The 11,486-nt window shown below is 41.0% G+C and overlaps 1 protein-coding gene across 2 annotated transcripts in view; it reads right to left on the bottom strand.

Annotated features, from left to right (window-relative positions):
* Window positions 1-11,486, bottom strand: part of CC2D2A (coiled-coil and C2 domain containing 2A) — a 63,211-nt gene that overhangs the window by 491 nt on the left and 51,234 nt on the right. Inside the window, exons 28-36 of one of the 2 annotated variants that reach the window (XM_081021492.1) lie at window positions 10,973-10,993; window positions 9,810-10,013; window positions 8,622-8,711; window positions 6,657-6,770; window positions 5,272-5,406; window positions 4,912-5,034; window positions 3,618-3,676; window positions 2,315-2,492; window positions 1,177-1,361 (exon numbers count right to left, since the gene is read on the bottom strand). In XM_081021492.1, coding sequence (XP_080877618.1) covers window positions 1,177-1,361; window positions 2,315-2,492; window positions 3,618-3,676; window positions 4,912-5,034; window positions 5,272-5,406; window positions 6,657-6,770; window positions 8,622-8,711; window positions 9,810-10,013; window positions 10,973-10,993 — 1,109 coding nt within the window. Of the gene's footprint in view, window positions 1-365; window positions 1,362-2,314; window positions 2,493-3,617; window positions 3,677-4,911; window positions 5,035-5,271; window positions 5,407-6,656; window positions 6,771-8,621; window positions 8,712-9,809; window positions 10,014-10,972; window positions 10,994-11,486 lie in introns of those variants that run through there. The other variant, XM_081021493.1, reaches the window with a different exon arrangement.

The raw sequence follows: 11,486 nt of genomic DNA, 5'->3' as shown, positions 1-11,486 counted from the left end.
CAGGCTCTGCAGTGCTCTCACGAGAGCACCCCAAGAGAAGAGCAAAACAAACCAGTGTGTGTGTGGCCAATCCAAGTTGTCCCCTGCATTTGGGGGTGGGCGAGGTGGGCAAGGCCTACTCAGTGCATGGCTCCGGAAAGGTAAGCATGCTTGCACAATGATTCCAGGGGAGTGGTTTGAGTATACATGCTTTCCCCTAGACGTTTTACCCCAGGAATGGAACCTCCGCACAAGACACAGTCAGACTGTACTGCTGCAGGATGAGTAATTGCTGTGTTTGCACATCAAGTGAACTAGAGCTCTCCAACTGTGTATGGCATTAAGCTGAAGATGAATTTGCACAAAACTTTCTGCCACAACTGGAATGAAATTTAGGGACAATAACAGACGTTTCATCCCATCTCTTTAATTTTGTATCTTGACCCTGAGTTTTAATTGTTAGCATATAAACAGGAAAGGTATATGCAGTACAGTGTCTTTAAATGGTCCTTATTATCAGCCTTTCTGCATGTAGAAATCATATGCCTGCCCTGTTACATTTTAGCTGTGTTCCAGCTAAAGCAGCATTCACTTTGTGCATCAGAGGCGCTGGGTAGAAAATATGAAGATGTTCCTTGATATGGGGGAGGGCCAGGAATTTGTTTTACTTCAGACTGCTGCCAGGACTAGGCAAATACCTTTTTCTGTGCTGATACTGCCATATGGGAGCAGTGAAAATAAGGTGCCAGAACCACATAATAGCTACCTTGACTTCCTAGAGCATTTCACATGTCAAGTTGATGAGTGAGTAACCCATACAGACATGGCAGTAAGTCAGGAGGAATTTAAACATCTTACATATTTCCTTAGCAGAGGTAAGCAAGTGTTTTCTGCAGCCTGGCTTTGCTATGGCAATTCTTAATCACAGGAAAACAACCTGCTACGCTGCTCAGCCTAATTGTGAATACATTGCACAGCTTGGCTTCAGGGGTTTTGAGCACATGATTTCCAGTGTGGCTGGAGCTGAAAGGTTTTATACAACTTTAATGGGGCATTGCAGAAAACTGATCAAATTCAGAGACTCCTTCCAGCATTTTAATCTGCACATTTTAATGATTAGAGTTTAATACAAAATCATAAGATGATACTAATGAATTTAAATACTACAAGTAAAAAGTAAGTCTGAGTAACTCTTACCTATTACGAACCAGTGAAGCAACATAAATCCACACTGAAAGAATGTTTTTAGGGTATGCATGAACATACACAGCTAATGCAAACTCTATGTTTGGAACATCAATACTATGAACTCCAGTACTATATACTGCCTCCACTAAAGGTGTAACTTCTGAAAATGCCATGTGGATAGGAAATCCTGACACCTGCAAGTAAGAAGGGAAAATGTAAAAAAATGTCAATTTACCCACAATACCACATCTGGACTCAGTTGGCCACTAAGAAAACTTCCAAGGCGTGGCTTCTGATTGGTTGCAGGAGCATCCTGCAGCTAATCGGAAGCTGCACTGGACGTACAGCTTCCGAAAATCATTCAAAAACTGGAACAATCACTCGGGAGCCAAAATGTTCAAGTTTAGAGCCGTTTGTCTCCTGAGGTTCCACTGTAGATGTTACGATGAATGAAATGATGCCACATACATTCTGCAATTATGGGCCAGCCCTTCCACTTAAGGCAGGCATGGCCAAACTTGGCCCTCCAGATGTTTTGGGACTACAACTCCCATCATCCCTAGCTAACAGGACCAGTGGTCAGGGTTGATGGGAACTGTAGCCACAAAAACATCTGGAGGGCCAAGTTTGGCCATGTCTGACTTAAGGTAAATTGAATCTCTTGGCTCAAGATGACTGGGAGAACAACAGCCTTCCTCCCGACCACCCTCCCCTGCCCTAGGGAAGACCTCTGTTGACTGGGATATCTTGACAGCTAGCTTTCTCTTAGATTGAAGCATTGTTCACCATTACACCTCTGTGCTTGTCATCGTAGTACAATAGCAGGTAGCACACTTTCCCCCTGCCCAGGTGGACCACCCATGCTGCTGGCCAGTTGATGCCCTCCCTCACCAGCAAGAAAAACTTGTTAAGCTTTGGAAAACTTACTGTAAGAGACACATTTCTAGACTACTTTCAAATAAGTCAGCAAAATGCTTTCACTGTATCACAAGCTAGAATGGAGAGATTTCATCATTCACGTGGAGTGAATTACTGCTAAGCCCCAATACAAACATCACCCTGGGGGGAGGCAGGGAAGCACTATCCTATAATCCCAGTAATGTTACTAAACTCCCAGTTCCCTAGGGGCCGTTATTCTATACATTACCCTGTAATCTCCTAGTTGCTTCTGTAATTCCGCCTGATGGTCATCCTCCACATCTTTGCCCTGATTTTTTTCCAGCAGAGGTAAGAAGTGTCGAAGGGTAGAGGTACAGTATCTGTTCCAACGTGTCAAGTGTCTTGGCCTCCAACCCATGATCTTTTCTTTCAGTATCTTCTCAAGTCTGCATTTTAAAAAGTTTTAAAAGTTGCATTTGAAATTTTGCTGCTCCAGTGCAACTGTGGCTTCACAAGCACACTAGAGATCTTTAGAATTCCACAATTACAGCCAGATTTGAAATGCCACAGGCATTCCGTATTTCAATGACTTCTCCACAACATGCTTACGTAAGAAACCGAGGTGGCAAGCCTAATTCTCAAGCATCATTTCAGACTGGAGGAAGACCAAGCCTTACATTATTGAATGCTCCTCCGGTAAAATAACCTATATCTAAAAAACTAGACGCTTGGGATAAAAGTTTTAAGCACGTCTGACTTACTAGTTTTCTTCTGCTATTTGTTAGAACAAAGTCAGGATATTATGGAATGTCAAACTTGGAGAGGGCCAAGCTAAATATATTGCAAGGTAACCAAAATGGCTGCATAATAAAGTGCCGTATTTTTCGCTCTATAAGACGCACCAGGCCATAAGACGCACCTAGTTTTTGGAGGAGGGAAACAAGATAAAAAAATATTCTGAATCCCAGAAGCCAGAACAGCGAGAAGGATCGTTGTTCTGGCTTCTGGGAAAGCTGTGCAGCCTCTTCAGGGCAGCGGGATGAAGGCTCCCCGTGCCCTGAAGAGGCTTCGCGTGGCTAAGCCAGAAGCTAGAACAGATCCCTCTCGCTGTTCTGGCTTCTGGGATAGCTGCACAGCCTGCATTCACTCCATAAGACGCACACACATTTCCTCCTCCTTTTTAGGAGGGGAAAAGTGCGTCTTATAGAGCGAAAAATACGGTAGTCCAAGTCAATAGAATTTTCCAGATCCCTTTATAAAGTATTGAACTTAAAAGAGCTATGAATCAAACAATTTCACAATCGGCACCACCAAGCATTTCGTATCCAATTGGAACTGACATTTTATATTGCTGGCATTCATTTTTCTTCAGAGTGTGTGTATGGAGGTGCTGGGCTGCCTAAATAACAAAAAAACCCCACCCTCGGCCTCGCTGATGTGGTCCAAAGGTGGACAAACTACCCCAGAAGGACCAGAGGTACTGCCTCTCCTCTTAAAACCCCATACACCTGACATTTGATGTATGTCATCGTTAAATGCGGTTGCAAAACACATTCAGTAGACATGGGTACCTGTTCTGCAGTTCTAGGGCAGCTGTCTTGTCCACCCGTTGATAGACTAGTTCGTCAGGCTAACAAAATATGAAGGAGTAAGGTATAATTCGGTATTTACATAATGTGAAATATGCAATCTTGCTTTTAAGATATACTGGGATACACTGATACTTCAACCCACCTACTCTGCCACCCATAAAACCTGGAGGAGGAGAAGGAGGAGAAGGAGGAGAAGAAGAAGAAGAAGAAGAAGAAGAAGAAGAAGAAGAAGAAGAAGAAGAAGAAGAATTTATTATTTATACCCTGCCCATCTGGCTGGGCTGCCCCAGCCACTCTGGGCGGCTTCCAAAAAAATATTAAAATACTGTAATACATCCAACATTAAAAGCTTCAGATGTCTTCTAAAAGTCTGGTAGTTGTTGTTCTCTTTGACATCTGGTGGGAGGGTGTTCCACAGGGCGGGTGCCACTACCGAGAAGGCCCTCTGCCTGGTTCCCTGTAACTTGGCTTCTCGCAGTGAGGGAACCGCCAGAAGGCCCTCAGCGCTGGACCTCAGTGTCCGGGTAGAACAATGGGGGTGGAGTCGCTCCTTCAGATATACTGGACCGAGGCCGTTTATACTGGAGAACTGTACCTGTGGTAGGCACCTTAAAGTGGGCACTCTTGCAGCAAGCAGGGAATCTACAAACCTACACAGGAACCCCAGAGAGTCCCTGTAGCCAGAGTGTTTTGTCTTCATCCAACTTGCAGTTCTCTGATTCTCAGTACTGTGCTAAAAGCTGAACTTCAGATTGTTTCTCTACTCCCTCCCATTAGCTGGATAATGTTCCCAAATTCTGATGGACATTAGACTCCAAACTTAGGCGAGAGATTCCCAACTCCCTGATTATCTGGAATAATCTGTACATAGTAAGAAGTGGGGAATGCAAATACAGCAACTAAAGTTTTTCTCTGGATACTTAAGAAGAAAGATTCCCACACTACAAAATATTACCTCATCTCCTTGTTGCAAAATCATCTCAATGTTAACCTAGGCTTAAGCATCTGCATACTATAATAAGCATTTTGCAATGCTATTTGAAACATTCTGATTTTCCATGCTTATTGTTTTCCATGCTTATTGTTTTCAGCAAGCAAAATTCATTATTGCATTTCCTAAAATAGTAAAATAAGTTTTACCTCTCATTTTGTTACTGTTCTTTAACGTATCTGTCCTGTAATCTCTCCCTTAAGGTAAAAACAATTTCAGATACAGATGAAAGGATGCAGATATTATTTCTATGCAGCCCTATAAAATTAAAAATCCTAATACCTGCACACTGGAGAGACCAGGAAATGGTAAACTTCTTGAAAAAAAGGGTTTCCAGAATTTTGGTTTGCTGACATCAAAGTTTATTCTTAGTGGAGAATCGTATTGTTGAATATTGAACCAAACCTGAAAGAGAACTTTTTTAGTTACTTTCTTCATCTTAACCACAAATCAGTACTACTTGATGCCCTCTGTTTGAGTTAACTTTGATTCATGGAAGAGCCAGTGGAATTTCCCCCCACTCTCTTTGAACAGCTGGCCAGAGCACCTGCTATCAGTCAACAATCCTGGCCTAAATGAATCAAATGGTCTGACTCACGATAAATTCAAAGAATGGCAGATAGAGAGATGTGAATTACTTACATTGTCACAGGAAATGAGGCAGCCCACACTCTGCAAGGGGCAGAAAGCATCATACTGTCCATAAAAACGACCACAACTTGGATTCCAGATCACATACTGATTCTGCTCCCAAGTTAGTACATATGCTGTTGGTCCCTGGAAATAATGGTCAAGTTCCTTCAAACCTTGCTTTTCCAATGCAGAAAATATTTACATTTTACATGCATTTCCTCCCCCTCAGAACTTAGTAGTGGGTGCAGCTGATGTATGTGATATAGGTTTCAGCTCATTTTCTCTGCAGTAGCCTCTGTGAAGGCTACCAAGCACACACTTTGGGGATTATATCTGTAATTCATACGCTGAAGAAATATTATTCTTGCTAAGCTGCTAAACAGGATGAACTATTTTCCCAATTTGCACAGTGAAGAATTCCATGTAACTGGAAACCTGTCTCCTCCATTGCCAACAGAAGTTTGTCCAATGAAACAATACTATTTTACATATTTTGTATCCAGTCCTTTGGTATTAATGAATTCTGTCCAATGCAAGATCAGGACTTTCCAATTACTCACAGGCTTGCAGTTTCACGCTGCCTTGGCAGGGGCTGCTAAATGTTGCACACAGTAAAATCTAGGAGATTCTACAATGTAAGGATTTCTATAACAGGCTGCATGCACCAAACTTCCAAGTTTTTAAAAATTAAGTTTTTCTTTAGCAGGCCTCATGTTGAAGCACAAACTGCCTACTAAGATTTAAGGTGTTTTAACTTGGAGGGTGGACAGGGTGTTGTAAGTATAATGGATAAGGCTCTTAGCTACAGACCAATAATTCCTTGTTTTGAATTATTTCCTCTTTCATGAACTCACAAGATGGCTTTAGGCAACTCATCTCTCTTAGCCTCAGCAGGAGATAAGTATTATCTTCCTCCTATGAGGGTGTATTTGAGAACTACAAGAAGATAGTAAATGTGAGGTCCTTTGAACACCTGAGAGGACTATGTACTTATCTTCAACTCTAGGCAAATATACATATTCTGTGGGGGAATTTGTAGAGCTGAGCACACACAGTAAATTTGCCATGTACAAGACCAGCATTAGGAAGCAGGGGAAAATATCTCTATCTTATTATGGGTCCTTGCAAATAGCCTAGTCTAGTACAACCAGGTATTTGATCCATGCAATACCATTCAATTCCACCTGAAGAAGATTAAGTTGCAACTACTAATTTTTTTATTGATAACAATATCAAAACCAGAGTTTTGCTTGCATCATGCCTTTGTCCGACAAAGTTGCTTTAAAAGTTTGACTACAATATAAATCTGACCATTATTTGTGACGCAATTCATTGTGTACTGCATTCTCAGGCATGTGGAAGTTTGTTGGAGTATAAATAAATTACTGACTTACCTCAGGAATAGCACTTCCAATTAAAAGCCAAGCCTTTTTGCCAAGAGCAAGAAAATAATTGCACAAGAGTACAGCGTGCTCTTCTTCATCTCCAGCCAAAAGATCAAGGAATTGCTAATGAATGCAAGCAAACAAGTTGCATTGACAATATAGCCAATGTTTCTAGTTTATCTGCACTGTTCAGGAATCTTCCTCCCATAAACAACGGCTCTGTTTGTCTGGAAATACGTTTATGTCCCCAAAGATTGTGGCTCAATTCAAACTAGAATTAAAGAAGCTGAACTGTGATTTTACATGATGTCTGACTTGGCAAACCATTGCTCCAAACTCCATTCATTTTGAATGGTTAATTTATGAACCATGAAAGGCATATGAAAACTATGAAAAATAAATATATAGATGAAGAAAAACATTTTCTTATTAAAAAGATACACACCATTTTTCTAGTTCGTAAATGAACCAAACAACTAGAAACAAAAGCAGACAAGCAGCTTTTGAGGTTAATGAAGTGAATGCAATGTTCCCGTCTTCTACAATTCAAAGTTCTGTGGAGGTGGACTGTAAAAACAGACTGGATAAAGTCTCTCAGATGTCTGTGGAAAGAACCTCTGCCTGCAGTTCTGATATGGAACTTCACCATAATGACAGGATTTGGGATCTATTTATATTTAAGGCATTAGATTCTGGTTCTGACCTATGAGCATTTCTGGCATAAAGAAACCCAGAACCTTTTAAAGAGGATTCATTGCCTCGGCAATTAGCTCTTCATTCTATCTAATCTGGACCTTGAACTGTGCATTCTAGGCACACATAGTAGCTGAAGGATAGTTCTGTAGTAAAAGAAAATCACAATGAACTCAAAAAGGTCAACCCCACAGAATTTAAAAAATCAATTATCAATTTTTCCTCCCAAAAATTTAAATTCTTGTAAGTTTATTGATTCTGTTCTGAGACTCTACTACAACAGCTGATGAATTAATCCACAGATGATAGCTGACATTAAGAAGAACTCTGCACATGTGGTGGGGGTGTAAATATGTACAATTTTTTGGCAAAGGGTTTCTAAGGAGATATAAGAAATCACTGGGTTAAAGCTTACCAAAAGTCCAGAGGTAACATTATTATCAATTTACGATGGGGTGGGAGGTTCCCAGGCTATGAAGGAATTGCTCACAAATTTATTGACGGCTGCACGAGTTATTATAGCTAGGAAGTGGAAAGGGCAAGCAGAATATAAAATAGAAGAATCGTATAAAGAGGTGTGGGATATAGCTATTCATGTTAAGGTAAGACAGGGAATATGCAGGATAAATGATTTTGAGGAGATATGGAGGGTGATTGTAGAATTTGTACTGTTAAAACGGAAAAGGGTCAAACCATTGCAAGGGGTGTTGAAATTTTGGGAGGTTGGATAGTTACAATGGAATGGTCTCGGTGGTGGAGTGCACATTTTCATTCTTTTTCCCCATTTTCCCCCATTTAGTTCTTACCATATCACAGTATTACAATGATGAGAACAAAAATAGATCAACCTTCTTTTAACATTCTAACAAAACATTCAACATACATATCTCCAAATACTTTTACTTATTTATCACCCTCTGTGACTTCCCTCCACCCATGTTTAGCACTATGAGCTTTGTTACGGTATCTTTTAAATTGTGTTTGAACGGTATATTATTGCTATTAACCGTAAAATCTTGTCTCTGTTTCCTTTTAACTTTGTGGATCTCAGTCCAAACATATCAGTACATCACTTTTGGAACATCGTTTTAACATATATTCATCAACACATACCCATTCTTTCCTTAAATTTTGATTAGTTTGTAGTCTGATTGCTGCCATCTATTTGGCCAATTCAATAAATTCGCACATTTTCATTCTTATTTATTTATGATTATTACTTTGTAAATAAGTAAGTAGATAAAATAAATAAATAAAATAAAATCTAAGCCTTTAACTTACATCTGATGTACTCCACAAGTCACAGATTCCAGCAAATGATACACTGTCAGGTAAGAAAGGAATCAAGGCAACATAGCGGGCCACCAACTCCTACACATAAACAAGCAGAGAACACTCCATCAGTCTGGTGCTGTAGCTGCCAACGAAACCCAGAGCCTAACTGACTGCATCACAGCAACCACCAAACTCTTAGAAATACCGTATTTTTCGCCCTATAGGACGCACTTTTCCCCCTCCAAAAATGAAGGGGAAATATGTGTGCGTCCTACGGGGCGAATGCAGGCTTTCGCTGAAGCCTGGAGAGCGAGAGGGGTCGGTGCGCACTGACCCCTCTTGCTCTCCAGGCTTCAGGAAACTATCCCCCCAGCCCGGCAAGCTCTGGGAGCGATGGCAAAGCTGCGCGCAGCTTCGCCATCGCTCTTGGACACGTTCTGGGGGCTGGGAGAAGCTCGGGCTTCCCCCGCCCCCAGCCCCGCAAGCTCCGAGAGCGATGGCGAGGTTGCACAACCTCGCCTTCGCTCCCGGACCCCTAGCCCCAAGGCTAAAAACGAAGCCAGGACAGCCAGCGGGATCCATCCCGCTCGCTGTCATGGCTTCTTTGCTCTTTGGGGCTCGAGGGGGGGGGGAAATAATCCCCCCCCCAAATAAGTGCGTCCTATAGGGCGAAAAATACGGTATACAGTACACACACTTATTGGATTGTGTGAGGATTCCTAGCCTGTTTTCTGACCCATCACTGAAAACATATTCCTCTATCGTTCTTGTCTTCATCGTCCTGTATCTCCGTCCCGACGGCAAGAGCTCGAAGAGACAGTGACCAGGATGCGATGGATCTTTTACTATGTCCAGTGCCTTCCACAAGGTGCCATAGGAAGGCACTGGACATAGTAAAAGATCCATCGCATCCTGGTCACTGTCTCTTTGAGCTCTTGCCGTCGGGACGGAGATACAGGACGATGAAGACAAGAACGAGCAGTCTTAAGAACAGCTTCTTCTCCAGAGCGATCTCGGCCCTGAATGGGAAGCCCGGACTTTGAAAGTCATCTAATCTCCCTTGCTGTATTATACTGTATTGATTAATTAGTGTTTTTATGGAGCAGTCAAGTAATTTCGTTGTCCCCGAAGGAGGCAATGACAATAAAGATATTATTATTATTATTATTATTATTATTATTATTAAACACTTACTGACGTTTCTTGGGGATTGTCGGCATGAACCCGTAAGAGCTCATCTGGTGGGTTCAGAGGTTTGATGTATCGAGTAACGAAGACTGTTTTCCCATTGATGTCAATTACAGTCGTCAGGCACTGGCGACCTGGAAACTTGAGCGCGCAGTCAGCTTGGTACCTCTCAGCTGCTTGGAGAAGTTGTTCATCTTCCTGGGTGTCAAACTTGGGGAAAAAGAAGTTAAGTGCATGTGATTTTGCTTATGAATTCTCCCTCCCACCACCACATCCCCGCTTCATGAATAGGACAACTATGCCCTCCATTCAAGTACAAGAAGATGATAACACACTGTGATTTTGATATGCTGTCTAGATGCAGCCTTCAAGGTTTTTGCGTGCAACTTTCATGTCTCTCAGAATTCCATATTATACCAGGAAGTACAGTATTACCAGTTACAATGAAAACACTGTAATATCTAATTTGTTCTGGCGTTAGGTGGTCAGGAATAAACTGGTAGAAGAGCTGATAGGGAGTGGGTGCTGTAATTCTAGATAAAGAATGGGCATATTCCATACATCTTCGTACAGAAAAAGGAAGGAAATGTATATTTAACTATCATAATATAATATTTATCTGGCCAGACATCTAAAAAGGTACTGATGTTTTTCTAGATTCCCATTAAAATAAATACCAATTTACACTTTTCAAATTTTCCAAACAGCAAAAAATGAATCTATGGGATGCACAAAGCATGAATTGTCCAGAGACCTTTCTATGACTGACTTTCACTGCAACATGGTGGCCCATGGTGGCTGGAGCACTCAGAATTTCATCACTCCCATCTTTCTTCTAGCTGGCTCTAAACTTTGCAGAAATGTTTGCACCTTTGGTTTAAAAACAGTTTCTTACAGATTATTTGGCAACAACTGTTGCTCAGAGTAAACCCATTGAAATGAATGGACCTAACTTAGTCATGTCAATTAATTTCAGTGGGTTTACTCTGAATAAAACTACCACCCATCATTTTTTAGTACAACAATTAAACACATAGGAATTTGCCCTATATTAATTCGCACCTTATAGACAAAATACTACATTAACAAAAATTGTTAGGCCATGGACACATTAAACAATTCTAACAGATCACCACCACTGTAAAATAAGAAGTATGAACATTTTGTACCTTCTTAAGCATTTCATTCATCTACAAAGATTCAGGAAGGTAAGCAAGAAAAGAGATAAAGGTGTGAACAATGTAAAAAAAATGCAACATGAAAGACTCTCAAAGTTAAGCAACTGAGAAAATACAGGCACATATCCAATTGTTTTGTATTAGTGGAAAGCTTAGAATAATAGGGATGGGGGGAGGTTTAGGTATTCTGCATGGTCTCCATGCTATGACACATAGCATGGATTGTGCTTGCATAAACTAGAGGGAAGAGACCTTCTGGAAATTTCTGGAAACTATGAGGTTCTATCAGATAGAAGATTTAAAAAGAGAATAATCACATTAAAAGAACTGATGCAAATAAGAAGTTAACACCCACTGCCCCCTGCAAAATACATTCTATTCTCATTTTACCAACTTAAGGCACAATAAATAGCTGATCTGTGAAATTTCTTACCTGACTTGTTCACTCTGAGTTACTTACTATGTTTAATAGCACTGTCTAGCTAGCATTTTGATAGTACTGTAA

This window comes from Podarcis pityusensis, assembly GCF_964106645.2.
Source record: "Podarcis pityusensis genome assembly, chromosome: 9".
Taxonomy (NCBI): Eukaryota; Metazoa; Chordata; class Lepidosauria; order Squamata; family Lacertidae; genus Podarcis; species Podarcis pityusensis.
The sequence above is the reverse complement of the archived record's forward strand: the minus strand, read 5'-3'. Positions and strand labels throughout refer to the sequence as shown.